This window comes from Belonocnema kinseyi, chromosome 10 (genome assembly GCF_010883055.1).
Source record: "Belonocnema kinseyi isolate 2016_QV_RU_SX_M_011 chromosome 10, B_treatae_v1, whole genome shotgun sequence".
Classification (NCBI taxonomy): domain Eukaryota; kingdom Metazoa; phylum Arthropoda; class Insecta; order Hymenoptera; family Cynipidae; genus Belonocnema; species Belonocnema kinseyi.
Genome location: NC_046666.1, coordinates 20,860,078 through 20,880,052, shown reverse-complemented (window position 1 = coordinate 20,880,052; position 19,975 = coordinate 20,860,078). Strand labels below are relative to the sequence as shown.

At 28.1% G+C, this 19,975-nt stretch overlaps 1 protein-coding gene across 1 annotated transcript; it reads right to left on the bottom strand.

Moving 5' to 3' along the window:
* Positions 1-292: 292 nt before the first annotated feature.
* Positions 293-18,698, bottom strand: LOC117181037 (cilia- and flagella-associated protein 251-like). The gene is made up of 4 exons (XM_033373606.1): positions 18,515-18,698; positions 1,431-1,550; positions 973-1,320; positions 293-471 (listed from the first exon to the last, which is right to left on the bottom strand). The coding sequence occupies exons 1-4, from the start codon at positions 18,696-18,698 to the stop codon at positions 293-295; spliced, it is 831 nt and encodes a 276-aa protein (XP_033229497.1).
* Positions 18,699-19,975: the final 1,277 nt, after the last annotated feature.

Below are 19,975 nucleotides of genomic sequence, written 5' to 3'. Positions count from 1 at the left end.
TTCTGCTTCTTCTTCCTCTTCTTCATCTCCTTCCACTCCTTTTTTATCTTCATCTTCTTCTGCTCCATTATGTTCATGTTCTTCTGCTGCTTCTCCTTCTCGTTCTCCTTCCGTTTTTCATCTTCATCTTCTTTTTTTTCTGTTGCTTTTTTTTCATTGTCAACTTCATCTTGTACTAGTTTCATTTCCTCATCTGCTCCATTATGTTCATGTTCTTCTGTTTTACTCCATCGTCTTCTTTTTCTTCAGCTGCGTCTTCTGCTTCTTCTTTTTATTCTTCTTTATCTTTACATTATTCTTGTTCTGCCTCTTCTTTTGTTGCTTCTTCTTCTGCTTCGTCTTCTTTTCCTTCTTCTGTTTGTTCCTCTTCATTTAATTCTTGTTCTGCTTCGTCTTCTTCTGTTGTTGCTTCTTCTGTTTCTTCATCTTCATCTCCCATTTCTTTTTCTTCTGTTTCTTCTTCTTCATCGCCTTCTCCACATTCTTCATGTACTGCTTATTCTTCTGCTGCTGCTTCTTTTCTTTCTTCTTCCTTTTCTTTATCTTCTTCTTCTACTCCTTATTCTTCCACTTCTTTATTATTTTTATCTTCATCTTGTTTTGTTTCATCTTCTTTTGCTGTTTCTTCTTCTTCTTTCTTTCCTTCTTCAGGTCATCTTCTTCTTGTTCTGCTTCTTCTGCTGTGTCTTCTTCCCCTTCTTTGTTTCCTCTCCTTATTCATGTTTATCCTCTTCTTCTGCAGCTTGTTCTTCTCGTTATTCTTCCCTTTTTACATCTTCATCTTCTTCTTTTTCTACAGCTTCTTCTTCTTTCTCTTTTTTTTCATCTTAATCTTCTTTTGCTTCTGCTACTTCTTTTTTCTCACCTGCTCCATAATGTTAATGTTTCTTTATTGTACTCCTTCGTCTTCTTTTTTTCTTGTTCTGCTGCTTCTTCTGCCTCATCTTTCTCTTCTTCATATTCACATTCTACTTGTACTGCTTCTTATTTTGCTGCTCGTTTTATGCTTCTTCGTCTCCTTCTTCTGTCCCTTCTTCATCTTTTTCTTGTTTTGCTTCTTTTTCTGTTGCTGCTTCCTCTGTTTCTTCTCCGTCTCCTTATTCTTTTTTTTTGCTGCTTCTTCTGTTTCTTCTTCATCTTCTTCTCCATATTCGTTTTGTTCTACTTCTTCTTCTTCTGCTGCCTCTTCTTCTCCTTCTTCTTCCTCACCTTCTTTATGTTTATCTTTTTCTTGTTCTGCTTCTTTCTCTTCTTCGTATTCATTTCCTTCTTCCTCTGCTTCTTCTTCTACTGCTGCTTTTTCTCCACCTTCTTCTTTTTCTTCTTAATCTTCTTCTACTCTTTCTTCTTCCAATTCTTTTTAATTTTCATCTTTTCTTGTTCTATTTCATCTTCTGTTGCTGTTTCTTCTTCTTCCTCTTCTATTTCACGTTCATCTTCTAGTTCTGCTTTTTCTTCTGATGTGTCTTCTTCTTCATTTCTTCCACTCTCATCTTTTTCTCCTGCTTCTTCTACTTCCTTACTTCCATCTTGATCTTCTTCTATTTCTGCTGTTTTTTCATCCAATTTTTTTCATCTTCATTTTGTCCTTGTTCTACTTCTTTTTCTTCTGCTGCTTCTTCTTCTCCTTCTACTCTTCCTCCTTCTCCTTCGTCCTCTTCTTCTTGATCCTCATCTTCTTTATCTTTCTACTTCTACTTTCTAATGAAATTATAGTTCGTTTGTATTTTTCCCGTATATCAAAGAACTTTTTACCACTGAAGCATTAAAGTAATGTACGTCTAGTAGAAAAGTGCAAAAGATGAAAAAAAAAGAAACAAGTAATCCTAATAATGAGTCGAGGTGGTTCAAGTTGAAGTTTCGAGGTGCCCCGAACACGTTCGGGCGGATAGTCAGGATAGCCTCGCTCGGATAAATATTAAATCTGCACCTCGGGGAGTTCGTGAGACTCCCAAGTACATTAGACAAGGAAAGGAAAAGGAGGCAGACAGAGGGTAGGAGAAAGAGAGACAGAAGGGTGAATATGGTAAAGACAAAGTAAAAAAAGAAAAGTAAAAAGAAAAAAGGCTCTCCGACGCTCATATGCAAAAAGCAGAACAGTGTCTGGTATAACAGAGAACATTAAAGTGGGCAGGGCAGAGCCGCTACACGGAATGAATATTTAAAACAAAACCTCAGTTCTACCCTACAAAAGCAGTTGTTGGGGACAGAAAAGAAGGGGTTAATACTGCCGGGTTTTCTAGGGTTTCCTTAGCGGGCTGCGACCATCCACATATTACGTGAAGCTATTTTTAGTGATTTTTGACTCATTCCTCCCTCTTGCGACAATTTTTAACTTTTAGGTGAAGCCCCTCACCCCCAATTCCCAGCCTTAAATGTGGCACGGTGGGCTGAAGCTGAATCCTTTACTTTTTTAAATACAAAAAGCCTTTTTTTATTGAAAAAATTCATTTTTGAAAAAACTGTCCATTATAGCTGCCGAAATTGGGAATATTTTTGGATTTTATCTGAAAGTTGTTATACAGGGGTTTTGGAGTCAGTGATCACGAATATGAACTCAGATTTTGGAAATTTAAGATGGTGGATCGAAGATGGCACCCGAAACTTGTAATATTTTTGGATTTTTTTCTTAAAATTGGTATATAGAGGTTTTTTGGCGTCGCTGATTACAAATTTGAAATCAGACTTTGAAAATCCAAAATGACGGATACAATATGGCGGTCAAAATAATAAAGTTTTGCGGATTTTTTTTAAAATTAGTGTACAAGGATTTTTGGAGTCACTGATTACGAATCTGAATTTAGATTTTTAAAATTCAGAAAATTGGTACTAATCCATGTTTTAGGTGAGTAGGTGTATATTTTTTCAAATCTCCATATTCTAAATATTTGTCATTTTGTATACGAATTCAAGATCAGCGACCCCCTGCCTGTGACAACTTTCAAAAAACAATTTAGAAATATTTTGAATTTTGGCCCGCCATTTTGAATGTTCCAAATCTAAGTTCAGATTCGTGATCAGAGATACCAAAAACCCCTGCACACCAATTTTCAAAAAAAAATCTAAATTTTGGCCGCCTCATTGGATCCGCCATTTTGAATTTAAAAAATCTGATTTCGGGTTTGTGATTAGCGACTCCAAAAAACACCGGTATACCAATTCTAAAAAAATCCAAAAATATTCCAAATTTAAGTCGCCATAGTGGATCCACTATTTTGAATTTTCTAAATTTGAGTTCAGATTCGTGATCAGTGAACCCAAAAAACCCCCGTATACCAATTTTCAGAAAAAAAATATATGCCAAATGTTAGCCGCTGTATTGGACCCGTCATTTTGAATTTTCGAAATCTGAGTTCAGATTCGAAATCAGCGACCCCAAAACCCCTCTGTACCAATTTTCATTAAAATTCGTTTCCCTGAAAAATGTATGCCGGAAAGGGTTCATTAATTTTTTTTTTAATTCCAGAACAATGATATAATATGAATATTTACTGAAGTGGAAGATTAACATAACAAATTTGGGACTATCTTGAATTTTTGTTCTCGTCGGTAGAATTCTACTTTTTGTCCCTGTTTTCAATCAAAATTTTCCCTTTTTCGTCTTATCGCTTAGAATTGAACTAATTTAATCTCCTTTGGTTAAAAATTTAATTATTTTGTAGAATTTAAAATTGTTTTGTTAAATAGTTTTTTTTTTGCTTAATTTGAACTATTTTGTTATAAATACATTGAATTTTGAGTTAAAAATTATTTTTTCTATTAAAAATGTAGTTATTCTATTTTTAATTGAAAATTTATCTTTTTTGTCTAAAAATTAAGTATTTACTTGAAAATTCATCTTTATTCGCTTTCGTAGCCTCGGACTGAAACCCTCATATTGTTTCAGTCGAGTACCCGTCCGTCTGTCCGTCCTTCCTACTTTTTTCAAATGAGGCGAAGTGAGAGATGGAAATTGAGGGGAAATAATGGGAGGGGAGAGTACGTTTGACGAAATATGGAAAAGTGAAAAGTTTGGGGGGTGCTATTAAAGAATATGGAAATAAGGGATAATAAGGAGAGGGGAGGGTAAGATAGAGAAAGTAAGGGGGGATATAAAGAAGTGAGGGGCTGGAGAAAAATTTCAGTAATGTGGGGAAGTGAGGGGGGAATTGAGAGGAAATTTCCCAGCTTTCCCTTCCCTTATTTCCCCACTTATCATTTTCCATTCACCCCCTCACTTACCCTCCCTCACTTCCCTTGTCAGAAAAAGTCCGTTAAATTGCCCCTTTTATAGATTTTTTCAAAATAAGTATGTTCAATACAAACAAAAATCATTTTTTTTTAAAAGAGAATAAAAGAAGAAATCTTCAAAAATAAGTTTTTTCAATGTTTAATTCGTATAAAAATAAATGAGCTAAGTAATTTAAAAAAAATAGAGTCATTCAAGAGATTAAGAAGCTAAAGAATTTAAAGTACAATTTTTTTTCTAAGGAATAACATAAAATATAATAAAATAAAATTTGAAACGTAAAGATGGAACGACTGCTTTAAACAAATTCCCGTAAGATCCCCTTTTCGACCTTTCTTTAAATAAATATTTTAAAAATTATTTATCTTAAAAGTTATGAAAAATAGCTGTTTTTTCATGAATACAAAACGAGGAAATCTTCTAAAGCTCTAACAAAGAAAAAATATAAAAATCAAAATCTTTTTAAGAAAAAAAAACAATAGAATAAAATGAAATTAAGAAAATAATTACGAACTGGATACTGTAAAGGATTTTTCTATCAAATGAACCCTTTTTCCAGCGTTTTCAAAATGTAACTATTAGGTTAGAAAATGCACCTTTTTTAGTTAGAAATCCAAGTTCTTGGCTAAAACTTGATTTATTTGGTTAATTGATTATTCATCTTTTTGGTTGAGAAATTATCTATTTTGCTGAAAATTTGTTTTTTCTTGCGGAAAATTAATTTTCTTCGGTGAAAATGTAACTTTTGGATTTTTTGTAAAAAATTGTCACTTTCTGATTCAAAATTCATACTTTTGTTGAATATCTTCCTTTTTGTTCGAAAATTACTGCTTGGTAGAAAATTCGGCCTCCTTGTTTAAAAATGCAACTTTTAATTAAAAACGCAACTGCTAAGTTAAAAATGATCTGTTCTGGTTCAGGATTTAACTACTATGTTAAAAATTTGTCCTCTGGCTGAATTCATCTGTTCTTTATTTGATTTCAAAGTCTTTTTGTTGTAATATTAACTCTTTCTTATGTTGTTTAGAATTTATTTTTTTATCTTATTTTTTTTCTGAAAAATAAACTACTCGGTTAAAAGTTTATTACTTTCAAATAAATTTATTTGATTGTAATTGAAGATTTACCATTTAGGCTGAGGATTCAATTACTTTGTGTTGACAACAATTTTCTTTACAAAATTTTAAATAATTAAAAAAATTTTTTTGTTTAGCTACCATTTTGAGTTAGAATTTCACAATATAAATTAGGATTTATCTCTCCTTGTAAAAACTTTGTATATTTCGTTGAAAAATCGTCTTTTAAAATTAAAATGTTTTTTGGTTGAAATATTAACTATTTAAAGTTTCGTTTAAATTATTTTCTCTAAGTTTCCTTAGTTTAACATTCTGCTATTTGGTCGTAAATTAACCTTATGTTGCAAATTCATCTATTTTGTATTGAATTTTACAATTTGATAAAAAATTGAACTATTTTGTGAAAATTAAAGTAATTGTGTGAAAATTATTTTTTTTCAATTCATATTTCTGTCTGAAAATGAAAATATTGTGATATAAAAATAAATTGTTTATTTTTTAATTTAGCTATAATCTTCGATACTCGTATTTTTGTTAACATTTTTTTTTTTAATTTAAATATTCCATTTTTGCTCAAAATGGGTCCTTTATAATTTTGAAATTTTACTATTCATGTAGAATCCATCTATTTGTTGAAAATTCGTCTTTTGATAAAAAATTTAAAAATTTTGCTGAAAATTGAGCTGCTTTGGTTCATAATTAATTTTTCAAACTGAAAATGTAACTATTTCATTTTTTTTTGAATTCATTTTGCAAGATTTATTCATTCAGATAAAAATTCAACTCTGTGGTGTAATCATTAAGTACATACCTTTTCAAAAAAAATGTATAGCATTTTAAATTTTATTTTTTTCTGAAAGGTTTGACTTGTCATCTTGAATTTGTTGTAATTTCGTTAAAAATTCTCACCTAAGAATTTTTTGATGTACATAAATCTTAAAGAATCTTATTTTTAAAGCCTAACATAAACAAGATAAAATTTTCAGAAAGTTAATATTTTTCTTACAAATATAGTGAAGGATTTAAAAAGTTATAAATCCTAAATGAAAAGTCGTAAAAAGTTTCCGACTTACCTTTCGTTTATCGGGTCAGATTAAGGGCTTTGGAATAAATCTTGGAAAGAGTTTGCACTTTATTACATTTCGGATTTAGAACTTTTTTAATGCCAATCTCGAAGGGTTATTCGGGTTTTATTACGGAGTTCTAAATTGAAAATGGTTCCTATTATAAGGCCCGATACCAGTATTTTATTTCACTAGAAAACAAACTCGAACATGATTATTATTAATTTTTGTCTCACGCAATTTTTAAAGAGAAATATGAAATAATTTTTAATATCAATTTCTTGTATCTTACAGTCTCTATTATCATAAATAATAAAAAAGAAAAGCAAGGAAATTATTGTTAAAAAGTCGTAAATCTTTTTTGAAATGTTAAAAAGTTTTTTTCAGAATAAATACAATAAAATTAAAATTTTCGTAGGATTATAAATCATCTTTAAAAATACCAGAATTAACCGAAAATTAAAAAAAAAAAATTTACCTTCTTTGTAATCGAATAATTCATTATTAAGAGTACCAATTTCTGAAATAAAAGTAAAAAAAAATCACAAAATTTTGGAATTCAATGAATAAATAATAGACTAAAAAATGTGATAATTTTGTTTCAGAAATAGAAACTTTGACAAAAAACTCTAACGTAACCTTCAATTGCTTTAAAATTGTAAGTCTTCTTAAAAATTCATATTGAGATTTCCGGTTTTCAACGAAAACATCTAATACAATCCAAATTTGTGAAAATATTTCATATCTTGTTTAAATTCTAATGATTTCTGATTGAAATTACCAATTTTTGGACAAACGACAACATAACCTAAAATTGTTCAAAATGTATAAACGTTCTTCAAAATCTAAGGATTTTTCATTGACAATAGCAATTTTAGAAAAAGAAAAGACTAAGCAAATATAACACAAAATGGTTCAAAATTGCAAAGACTCTTTTAAAAACCCGGACATAACCTACATTTTTTTCACTTTCTCGAATTCCAATCATTTTTTATTTAAATTTTTTTACAGCAATTATGAATTTAATGAATAAATAATATTCTACAGAATAATGATCACTTGGTAAATCTTATAATTGTTTTCAAAATAACCCATTCTCGATGAAAAAGTTCAACATAACCTAATATTGTTCAAAAATTCTAAAACTTCTTAGAAATCTGTGCCAATACGTTCAGTGAAACCTCAAAATTTATTTATTTTTTTATTAAAAATACATATTGGGGTCTAAAACGCCAACATAACCTAAGATTGTTATAAGAATGCAAGTTTTTTTAATGTTTTATATGTATTTTCTGGTTCAATTATAAGTAGACTAAAAGATCAACAAATTGTTTAAGATTGTTAACCATGAAATTTACCATTTTTTAAAATCAGAAATACCAATCTTCACCGAAAAATGCCAGCATAAAATAACCTTTAATTCTTTCAAAATTTTGAATCTTATTTGAAATTTACATTGATATTTCTGATAAAAATTGCTACCTTAATATACATTTTTACAAACATTCTTAATCTTTTTTAATATTTAGGAATTTTAAAAATTGCAATTTCCGATACAGAACGGCGACATAATCCAAAATAGTTAAACAGTTGTGAATCTTCTTTGAAATGTTCAAAGTGTATTTTTTGTTTTAAATTAAAATTACTAATATAAAAATAAAATACTAACATAATCCAAAACTGTTTAAAGATTCTAAATCTGATTTAATTTCTAATGACTTTTGTTTAAAATTACCTTTCTTGAAATAAAAAAGAAAATAACCCAATATTGTTGAAAACTAATAAATTTTCTTCAACATTTTTTTTAGTCTAATGATTTTCTAATTAACATTTTGATTTTCGGGAAGGCAAACATAACACAAAATTGATTAATTTTGTCAATTTTCCTATTTTAAACAAGAATTTTAGGATTTAAATCTAAATAATTTTTGTAAATGCCAGTTTCCGCTGAAACGTAGCAACGTAATCTAAAATTGTTAAAAAATTAGGAATATTTCAAATCTAATGATTTTCTTTTGAAAAATGTATTGTCAGTAAAATATGCTGAAAAATGTTAGAAAAATGATTAATCTTTCAAATCTAACAATTTTGGAATAAAAAAAAAAGTTGTTGGAAATTTTAAATATAGATCATTTTTATAAAAAAATCCAAATTCGCGATGAAAAAAACTATCAGGAACTAATTTTATAAATTTTCGGAAATCTTAATTGTCCTTTAAATCTTTGTAAATTCCTACTTTTTCAAGAATTATTATTATTATATCCACCTTAATTTTCAAAGAACCTAAAAATTTGTTCAAAAAAATATTCGTTACATCGATTTAGCATCAAAGTGACTAGTGATTTTTAAAATTTTTTAAATTAAGCTTTTTACAATTTGAAAAGGTTTCAAGAAAACGAGTAAAAATTTATCAAGTTTCCTATAAAAATTAAAAATAATTTTACGTTTTGGAAAATAAACTTTAAAAGAAAGTTTGAAAACATTTTTAAACATTTTGCAAGATTTATAACACTGTCAAAAAAACAATCCCAAAAATTTGTTTGCAATTTTTTTTAATTAGGGAAAATTTTCTTTAAATTGCAGAACAAATCCTAATAATCTAAAAAAATATTTAAAAGCTTTTGAAGATTTGAAAAGATTTAACATTAATTTTCAATTTAAAAATAAAAACAATAAAAAATTATGAAAGGGTTTAAGAGAATTACCTTTTTTTAAAAGATTTATGAGAAAATTTCCATTATTTTAAAAACTTACAAATAATTTCCTGACTTTTGTAAAAATAACATAAAAGACTTTAGGGCAAAATATTTTTATTTTGCAAGAATAGACAGTCGAAAAAAAGTTCTAGTAAGTCGAATAGATATTTAGAAGTTTTAAAAGGATTCAATAATAATTTAGAACTTTCAAAGATTTAATAAAATTGGAAACAAAATTTAGATATAATTATTAAAGGTACTATTTTAATTTTTAAATCATAAAGATGCTATCTACAATTATTTCCATTAAAAAAATCATTTTCTATGAGAGCATTTGTCTGAAGTGATTTGAAGAAGACACTAAAGTGAAAGTTTTAAACATAATGAGACATTACGTAAACGACAGAGTAAAAAAGTTAATCGACAATGCTCAGAAAAATAACTAGAAATGTGAGTCTAAAAAAAAGAATAAAACGAGAAGAGTTCCTTAAGGTTGCTATAGTTACTTTTACTGTCGCAACCGGCTTGATTGCCATTACGGTATACAGCGTTACTGCAGAAAGAGACTATTCTTCAGGGGCCTTTATCGCACTTTACCTACTCCAACCCAGGCGGCGAAGTAATAGCAGCTTTCAAAGTAGCGCGAAGCGATTCCTTTTTTCGTCTTTGTATGCTACGTGACGATGGGTCGTTCGAGCAACTTTCGATCGTTTACTGAAACTAATCTCACATCCAACATACCTTTACGAAAACTTATATGAACACGCCGATTACAATGCAAAGTAATCCAGATTTTCAGAATATCATCGAAGCGTTTCATGAAAACTGAATTTTCTTCTTTGGAAAAGAAAAGTTCCATAGGCATGGTGAGAAAAACATTGGGACTTTAACTTTGCAGTAAATCATGTTCACTAGGATGTGTTATGAACACAGCGATTTGTATCATTCAAATGAATCTAAATTTATTTTAGATGAATTTAATTTTATTCTAGATGAAGTTAACGATGATCATAGTGTTTAATTCAGACGAATTTTGGATTTGCTCATCAAACTTGGAAATTGATTTCGATTAGGTTTTATATAATAATTTATTTGTTTTGTAGCTATTGGAAGTTTGGGGAAGATGCTCCTTTTCCAACAGATGTGGTACTCTAATGATTAAAGAAGTTTCTTGTTTGTCTTCATTTCTTGACTTTTAGTTTATTGAAGTTTGTAAAATATTTTTATTTTCTAGTTGTCCTTAATTTGTTAGCATTGAAAGAAATCCTTCATTTTGTAGTTTCTATACTGATCCGCTTTTCTCTTATTGCTTTTGTTAAACTCATAGTCATCAATAATTATCTTATAATCCCGAAAAGAAACATTGCCGAAAAAAGACAATTACAAAAAGAGATAAAGTCCATGAAAAAGCAAATTTCACAAAAATGTAAATTCCATAGTGAATTGTGAATTATAAAAACATGTAAATTCCATAACATAAAACTTTCATAGGCGCGCTAAGAAAAACATTGGGACTTTTAACTTTGTTGTAAATCATATCCACTAGGATGTGTTCTAAACACAGCCATTTGTATTAGTCAAATGAATCTAAATTTATTTTAGATAAATTTAAATGATGAGTACAATGCTCAATTTAAAAATATTTTAGATTCGCTCATAAAACTTTAAATTTTATTTTGATTAGGTTTAATATAATAATTTATTTGTTTTATAACTACTGGAATTTTGGGGAAAATGTTACCATCTCAAGACATATGCTACTGCAATGATTGAAGGAGTTTCTCGTTTGTCTTCAATTCTTGGCTTTCAGTTTATTGTAGTTTGTGAAATATTTTCTTCTTCTAGTTGTCCTTAATTTTTAAGTATTGAAAGAAATCCTTCATTTTGTAGTTTCTGTACTGATCAGATTTTCTCTCATTGTTTTTTTTAAACTCTGTCGACAATAACTATCTTATAATCCCAAACAGTAACATTTCCGAAAACAGCCAATTCCAATAAAAGGGAAAGTCCATAAAGAAATAAGTTTCACAAAAATGTAAATTCCATAGTAAATTGTATATTGTAATTTGTCAATTTTAAATTGTAAAAAAATGTAAATTTCATCACAAAATATGCATTCCATAACATCAAAGTTTCATAGACACGCTGAGAAAAACATTGGGACTTTCAACATTGTTGTGAATCATGTTCACTAGGAAGCGTTCCGAACATAGCCATTTGTATCATTCTAATAAATCTAAATTTATTTTAGGTGAATTTTAATTTATTTAAGGTGAATTGAAATGAAGAGCACAATGTTCAGCTTAGACGGAATTTAAATTTTCTCATCAAACTTGGAAATTGATTTCGATTAGGTTCAATATCATAATTTATTTGTTTTATAGCTATTGGAAGTTTGCGGAAGATGTTCCCATTCCAACAGATGTGCTACTCTAATGATTAAATAAGTTTCTTGTTTGTCTTCAATTATTGAGTTTTGGTTTATTGTAGTTTTTAAAATATATTTTTTCTAGCTGTCCTCAATTTTTCAGCATTAAAAGAAATCCTTCATTTTTTAGTTTCTATGCTGATTCGCTTTTCTCTCATAGCTTCTGTTAAACTCAGAGTCATCAATAACTATCCTATAATAGGCAACCTGGAAGCAACATTGGGTCTTTAATTTTGTTGTAAATCATGTTCACTAGGATTTTAGGTTTGCTCATAAAACTTGAAATTTTATTTTGATTAGGTTTAATATAACAATTTATTTGTTTCATAACTATTAAAAGTTTGAGGGAGATGTTACAATTTCAACAGATTTGCTACTTTAATGACTAAAGAAGTTTATTGTTTGTCTTCAATTCTTGACTTTTATTTTATTGTAGTTTGTGAAATATTTTCTTCTTCTAGTTGTCCTTAATTTTTAAGCATTGAAAGAAATCCTTTATTTTGTAGTTTCTGTACTGATTAGATTGTCTGTCATTGTTTTTATTAAACTCCGTCGACAATAACTATCTTATAATCCCAAAAAGTAACTTTTCCGAAAACAGCCAATTTCAAAAAGAGATAAAGTCCATAAAGAAGCAAGTTGCAAAAAAATGTAAATTTCATAGTAAATTGTAGATTGTAAATTGTCAATTGTAAATTGTAAATTGTAGAAAATTGTAAATTTCATCACAAAATGTGCATTCCATAACATAAAAGTTCCATAGGCACGCTGAGAAAAACATTGGGACTTTCAACTTTGTTGTGAATCATGTTCACTAGGATGTGTTCCGAACATAGCCATTTGTATTATTCGAATAAATCTAAATTTGTTTTAGATGAATTTAAATTTATTTTAGATGAATTGAAATGATGAGTACAATGTTCAGTTTAGACGGAATTTAGATTTTCTCATCAAACTTGGAAATTGATTTCGATTAGGTTCAATATCATAATTTTTTTTTATAGGTATTGGAAGTTTGGGAAAGATGTTCCCATTCCAAGATATGTGCTATTCTAATGATTAAAGAAGTTTCTTGTTTGTCTTCAATTCTTGGCTTTTAGATTATTGTAGTTTGTAAAACGTTTTCATCTCCTAGTTGTCCTTAATTTGTTAGCATTGAAAGAAATCCTTAATTTTGTAGTTTCTATGCTGATCCGATTTTCTCTGATTGTTTTTGTTAAACTCAGAGTCATCAATAACTATCTTATAATCCCGAAAAGAAACATTGCCAAAAAAGCCAATTGCAAAAAGAGGTAAAGTCTATAAAGAAGCAAATTCCACAAAAATGTAAATTCCACAAAAAATTCCAATTCCAAAAAGAGTACATCTGCTAAAAACAAACTTGCTCTTAAGCCAAAAAGTGTATCACAGTCCATTGATGTCTTACTTATCATATCTTTAATATTTTTCTGTTTTATATTCTTCTGAGTTTAATGATATTTGCCTCACTTCGACTTTAGCACCACATTACTTGTTTGGGAAATTACTTTTCGATTTCCTGTCCGTAAATTGCCTGCTAACTTTTAATCATTGAAGCATTCATTAATTCTAAGAATTAGTAAGTTAGCAACGTCAACTTAACAAATATTCGGCTGGAAAAATTGTTTTTCAAAATCAAAATTTCTAGTTAAACTAAATTAAGTTGGAATGACAAGAGTACTTACAAAAAAATGATGGACATGCAGTTAAATTAACTATCCCAACCTAGAAACACCAGAGAAATAAAACCTACGTTCAATAACATTGTATCTTGGGTTAATAATAATAAATATCTGGTGTTTTTGCTATCGTAAAGAGGCGTCGCGTTCGGAAAATGCCAAAGTTTTTCTAAATTGTCCATTACAAAAAATAATTAGTTTGGACAACTATTTAGTTTGTGAGATATGGTACTGCTATTTCCTTAGTTGAGATAACCATTTTTTCAGTTGCTTTATCATTTGCGAACATTTTAAATGCTAGTGAAGTAGATTCATAAATATACAATAGGCTCTTTCACAAACAAATTTTAGGTAAATTTAGTGTTCAAAGTTTGATGTTAAAACGACTGTTTGAATTTTATTACTCATAACCAAACTCAAATTCAAGTCAGTTGATGCTTCAAAGAAATCTGTTCCATGTAAAACCTTTTTATTCGAGTGCATCTCATGTCCTGGGAAAAGAAATATTTTTTTGAACTAGGATGAGAATTTTTAAGATTTAGAACAATGTTAATAGTCAGGATAATATTAAATACTCTCGCTTTTGTTGTTTAAATTTTTAGAGCTTCTCAGAAACTTTGTTTAACAAATGAAAATAAAAACATAACTATATAATTTGCTATCGCGATTGGTACGATGTTTCTTATTGATTTATCAATAAACAGCGATGAATGAATAATGAATTGAGGAATTAATTAAGCACTGAATATTGAATGAATATTGATGAATCCAAAAGCGTTAAAAAAATTAGCATTCTACGTACGGTTATAATACAGCTAATTTTTCTTTATTCATTTTTTAATCATAATTTTTCTTTAATTGGACAAATTTAAATAATTTTGAACGAGTTCTAAGTTTGAATACAAATCCCAACTTACAAATTACATCGCAGAAATTATTTACAATTATTTTATTAAATGTATCGAAATATCAACGTCCCAAAAGAATATGAACTCTGGAATATTTCTAAATCAGAATTTGATAGTGTAGCATAATGACAGTTATTTTAATTAGTTTTTTCAACTTTTCACTTGCGAACAAACCAAAACAAAAATAATCCTTGCAAATAAATAATTAACAAGAAGAGTATAAGCTAAATAAAATAGCTGTCCTAAAAATGGTATTAGTTGTCCCAACAATTTTCACAGTTTTCCCAACTATTTTTTTTAGATATTGTATAAAAATATGTTTGTTTGAGTTACTAAAGTATCCGAATTTAAAAAATACCAAAGAAATAACTGTCGAAATAAGAATTTTCAGACCTGTCACCTTTTATTTTTCTTGCAACAATATATAGAAAAAAAGATAGTGACAAAAGTGGCAATTTAAAAAATAAAATGAATTTTCATCTAAAAGATAATTGCCAAAACAAACTCACTGTTGGTCATAGTTTATGAATATATACTTTAAAAACTTAAATAATTGACTAAATGTCCAAGTTAATTTTTATAAACCATTTATATAAACGAATAATACAGTGTGGCCTCAGGCCAGAGAAAAATCAGGTATTTTAAAAAACATCTTGCAAAACTCGACGAATTTTTCAAATGACTATCACGGATAATAAATTTAAAACAATTTTATTTTAATTTGTCAGGTCAGGGAAAAGGTAGGAACTACCTTAATTAAAAATTCAATTATTATGTTGAAAATTCCTCTTTTATTAATTAAAAATCCAACTATTTTGATACAAAATTAATTTTTCTGCAGAAAATTCATATTTTGTGGTTAAAAATTAAACTGTAATCTTAATTAGTTTAAAATTAAACTATTTTTGTAATAAATTTGTCTTTCGTTAAAAAAACTCATTTCATTTCTTATTTAAAATAATTTTTTTGTGAAATATCTACTATTACTTTATTTTTTTCAGAATCAATCGTCTTTGGTTGAAAATATTTTTCATTTGTAAAAAAATAATTTTCTTGTTAAAATTTTCTCTTTTCTTAATAAAAAATCTAATGATACAATGAAAATATATTTTCGGGCTGAAAATGAAACTTCTTTACTGAAAATTCTTCACTTAAGTCTTATATTCCAAAGTTTAGCTATCCTTCGCCTTGCTTGACTGTGAAATCTTTTTCATCGAAAATTCGTCTTATTGGTAGAAAGATTGAATTAGTTATTAAAAATTCATCTCTTTTGGTTTTAAACTCAATTTTTCGTCAATGAATGCAACTGTTTGTTTGAGAGTTATTATTTTATTTTTATTTTTTTAATAATTAACTATTTTGTAAAAAATTTACTTTTAGTATTTTATTTTAAAATTTATATTTCCTTTTTAACAATTCACCAAACAATTATCAAAACTGCATCTATTTGGTTGAAAATTCAATACGTTTCTTACCAGTTGAACTACTTTATGTGAAAAAATTTTTTTTTTAAGATTCATAATTTTAGTTGAGAATTTATCTCCTTAGTTGAAAATTTGTGTATTTTGTTACATTTTTTTCAAACTAAAAATCAAACTTACTTGATGAGTTTTATTTTAAAATTTATACAAAATAAAATGAAACTACGTTGTCAAAAACTCATTTTTTGTTGAAAATGATTTTTTTTCCCAAAAATGTAATTTTTTTGTAATTTGATTTAAGTGAAAATTTAATTAAAAATTTAATTACTTGGGTAAAAGATAAAACGCATTGTTTAAATTTTTATTTGTTTGTTTGTCATAGGTCTATCTTTTTTGTTGTAAATGTAACGATATTTTTGAAAATATGATGTTTTTTATTCATAAAAAAATTGATTTTTAAACTGTAAATATAATTTTCCGAATTATGCTTGAAAACCGATCTATTATTATTATTTTTTTTTTTTTTGAAAATCTATATTGCCGGATTAAAAATTCAACACTTTGACCTAAACTTCATTTCTTTTTTACAAAATTTCAACAATTGAAATTAACTTTTTTCTGTCTATATTGGAAAATCCTTATTGATTCAAAGTTATTAAAAAGTTGAACTTCTGGCTTGGGAATGAAACTAGTTTGTACAACAACAAAATTTTTTTTTCTAGAAGATTTATCATTTTATTACAAAATATATCTCTGCGAATCAATACAACACATTTTTTTATTGAAAATTCTTCTCTTTTTCTTTAACTGTTTAGTTGTAAATTCAACTGTTTCGATCAAAATTAATTATTATTTTTGAAGATTCAGCCACTTTGCTAAAAATTTATCTTTCTTCATTAAAAATTAACTTTTTCTTGAAAATGCAGCTTTTCATGTTTAAAAATCAACTGTTTTGTAACTAAAGCTACTTTTTGGCTTAAAAATGTAACTATTTTGTTAAAAATAGAATTGTTTTAGGATAAAATTACATCTTTTTTGTTTCAAAATTGGAATATTTAGATGAAATTTCATTCTTTACGTGATAAATGTAAATACTCGGAAACAAATTAAATAATCTAGATGAAAATTCATTGATCGTTCTGCAAATTAAATTATTTCGTGAATAAGTTATCTTCCTTACTTAAAAATTCTTCTTCTTCGTTGAAAATGCATTTAGCTGGACAAAAAGCTCGGCCTCTTGGAATAAAAATGTATCTTTTTTGTCGAAAATTCAAACTTTTTCTGAAAATTAAATTATTTTATTGAAACTGAAACCTTTTTTTGATTGAAAATTATCCCTTTTTTATTGAAAATTTCACCATTTGGTCAGAAGTTCATTCTCTTATGTAAATTATTCAGTAATTTGGTTAAAAATAAAAAATAAAATTTTGAAATTCTTTTTTTATGATAGAAAAATCTTCTTTGGTTGACGTAAGTGAATTTTAATCGCTTAAGTTTTAATCTAAAAATTGTTTATTCTGTTTATGAAATGTACTACTTTCAATTTCATAAAGTGAAAATGTTAGCTTTTGAATGTTAACAAATCAGGGAATTGACAAATTGTTCATGGGAAATCCAGGGAAATGTTGAAAATGAAGATTCCCGGCCACCTTGCTTGAATAAAAGAATTTTTTTAATATAGTGGATCAGTTTCAAATTTTTTTTGGTTTTATTTGCACTCCAATCGGACTAAAAATTTTTCTAATCATTTATAAATGATGGAAAGCTGCAGAAGAAAAATGCAGGAATAAAGAAAGTCACTGAAGATAGAAATACATTTCCTGATTATCTGAGAATTGATTTTTTTAGTCCAATTTATTTATTTCCGTGAAGAGGAAGAGATAGAGAGAGGGGAAAAAAGGGTGAGAGAGACATTGGCATAGGGATCGTTCTTTTGAAATGATCTTTAAAAAATGAGAGGTTGGATAAAGCTGACCTGACAAACTGCGGTCTAGGTGTGCGCTCTGCAGTGCAGATAAGAGTTCAAGCTTTTCCCCTGGGAAAACACCACATGACTACAGCAGTTTCCTACGACATTTGTCAAGGCACAAGCTTTTCACGACACAATTTACGAGATAATCGCGCTAATATTGCGTAATTTCAGGAGCAATTACGATCCTCCTCCTGGCTAGTGCCCTCCATTCCAGAAGCTAGAGGCTGTCTGACTCAGTGCAATAAATTCAAAATAGCAGAATCTATTCCTCTTTTAAACTGGACTTATCAATAAATTGAATGCCCAGAAATTATCAATTTCATATTTTACAATTCTAGGGCTCGAAATCATGTTATGAGTAGAAAAAGTCAGTCAAAGTGAGCCGAGGAGAGACAAAGAAGCTACAGACCCAAATTCAACTATTTCTCCTCTCTTCCCCTAAACCCCTTCTAACAACTTTAACATTAGCTTCCCTTCTCTTCCCCAACTTCTTGCGCGTCTACTTCCCTCTTTCCTCACTTGCCTAGCTAAGAATGTTCTCCTCACTTTCCAATCACTAATTTTATCACACTTAACCTATTTCTGATACCTTCTCTATCCATATTTTTCCTACCTCCCCTTTTTTTGTTTCGCTTAAATTTTTCTTACTTCTTCTACTTTCCCTTAGCTCCTTACTGTACTTATTCTTTCTCTTTACCTTATTTCCTCTCACTTTTCCTACGTCCCTTTACCTAATTTCCCCTTACTTTTTATTCTTCCCTTCACCTCATTTCCCCTTACTTTTTCTCCTTTCCTTTACCTTATTTCCCCTAACATTTCCTCCTTATCCTTGCCTTATTTCCACTTATTTTTCCTACTTTCCTTCCTTTATTTTCACTCACTAACGTACCAAAGAGGTCTTTTAAACCTCCCACTTCTAAATTTTTCCTCCCCTACCACCAAAATTCTCCTTTCTACTGATAATAGCTCACCTGACTCTTCAACCTTTACTTTCCCTCACTTTTGTAACTTCTTCTTTAACTACTTCCTCCTCGTCTCACTTCCCCAGTTAAAACTCGCCTTCGCCTACTTCCCTTGTCCACAATTCTTCTCACTTGCTCTAGCTCGTCATTTTCTAGCTTTACGTTTCTAAAAGCTTTAGAGGCCTTATTTCTCCTAATCGCCCTCACATCGCTGCACCTATTAGCACTCCTCTTATTACCCTCCATTTCTCCGCCAGTCCTCGTTTTCCCTTACTTTCTCTACTTCCCCTCCCCTCATTTCTCCGCATTTTCCCTCCCCTAATTTTTCTTCATTATTCTTTTTTTAACTAATTTCCCTTCCCTTATTTCTCTGTAATATTTCGTTTTTTTCTTACTATTCACTATTGAGGAATTTTCAATTGTAGATCTAGAAAATTAAATATATTTCAATTTTAATTCTTAACAATTGAATTATTAAAAAGAGTCATTCAAAATTGGATAATTTTCTATTAGACACGCTTAATACAAAAAGTATAAAAATAATGAATAAATAATAATAAATAAGTTCATTATCTCAAATCGTTAAAATTAAAAACTGTTCAATTACAAAATCTTCAAAATTGAACAATTAAAAAAACCGTTTCAAGTTACTTATCTTAAAAATATAATTCGTCAAAATTAAATAATTTACAATTCAATACAATAAAATTTAAAGAATGAATAAAAAATTACACGTGTCTTAATTTTTACAGCTGAAAATTTTATAATTCTCATGATTTAGAAATTCTGCAATGTTTAAGATTCAAAGTTAAAAATTCTGTACTTTTTATGTTTTTGTTTCGAAATTTATTCAGTTCAGAAAATTAGTAATTTAAATTTAACATTTAATTCTCAAATTCATCCTAAAGTATGGATTTTTTCTGTATGCATCTCTCAAATTCAAGAATATTGTAATGCAGGTCTGGACAATTGTAAATCTTTACATTGAAAATTTTTTTAATCAACGGGTTTAAAATTTTTTTAACTAAAAATTGCTGCAATTTTAATTATTTACATTAGAAATTTCTCGAACTTGGAATAGTTGGGAATAATAACTTGACTTTTTATCTTTAAAATCATACAAATTAAGAATATTGCAACCCTGCAACACAAAAATTAAAGAGATATAATTTTGAAAATTTACAATTAAGAACTGTGTAAGCTACATCTTTTACAATTGGAAATTATGCAATTTGCATGCTTTGATTTAAAAATTTTTCAAGTTCGAAGATCTGGATTTATAAACTTGACATTTAATTTTTAAAACGATTGAAAAAGAATGTTGATTTATAAATCTTCAAAATTCAAGATTTTTTAATTGTAAATCTTAAAATTGTGAAAGCTTGAATTTTAAGATCTTAAAAGAATTTTTAATTTTCAAAATTTACAATGAAATCGTCAATCTCTCTAAAATTCAAGAGTTTTTAATATTGAAAATGTAATTTAAAAGATATATATAATTATGATGATTAAAATTCGAAATT

What these genes read in the sequence shown, in the direction of transcription:
- LOC117181037 (XM_033373606.1), bottom strand. Translation starts at nt 18,698, where the DNA reads ATGGAGGGTAATAAGAGGAGTGCTAATAGGTGCAGCGATGTGAGGGCG. An exon ending in GGAAGTGAGACGAGGAGGAA is followed by an intron (nt 1,551 to 18,514) that starts GTAGTTAAAGAA and finishes ATGAAAAAACAG; the next exon opens with CAGAAATAGAAGAAGATCAA. An exon ending in AGCAGAACTAGAAGATGAAC is followed by an intron (nt 1,321 to 1,430) that starts GTGAAATAGAAG and finishes AAGATTAAGAAG; the next exon opens with AAAAAGAAGAAGGTGGAGAA.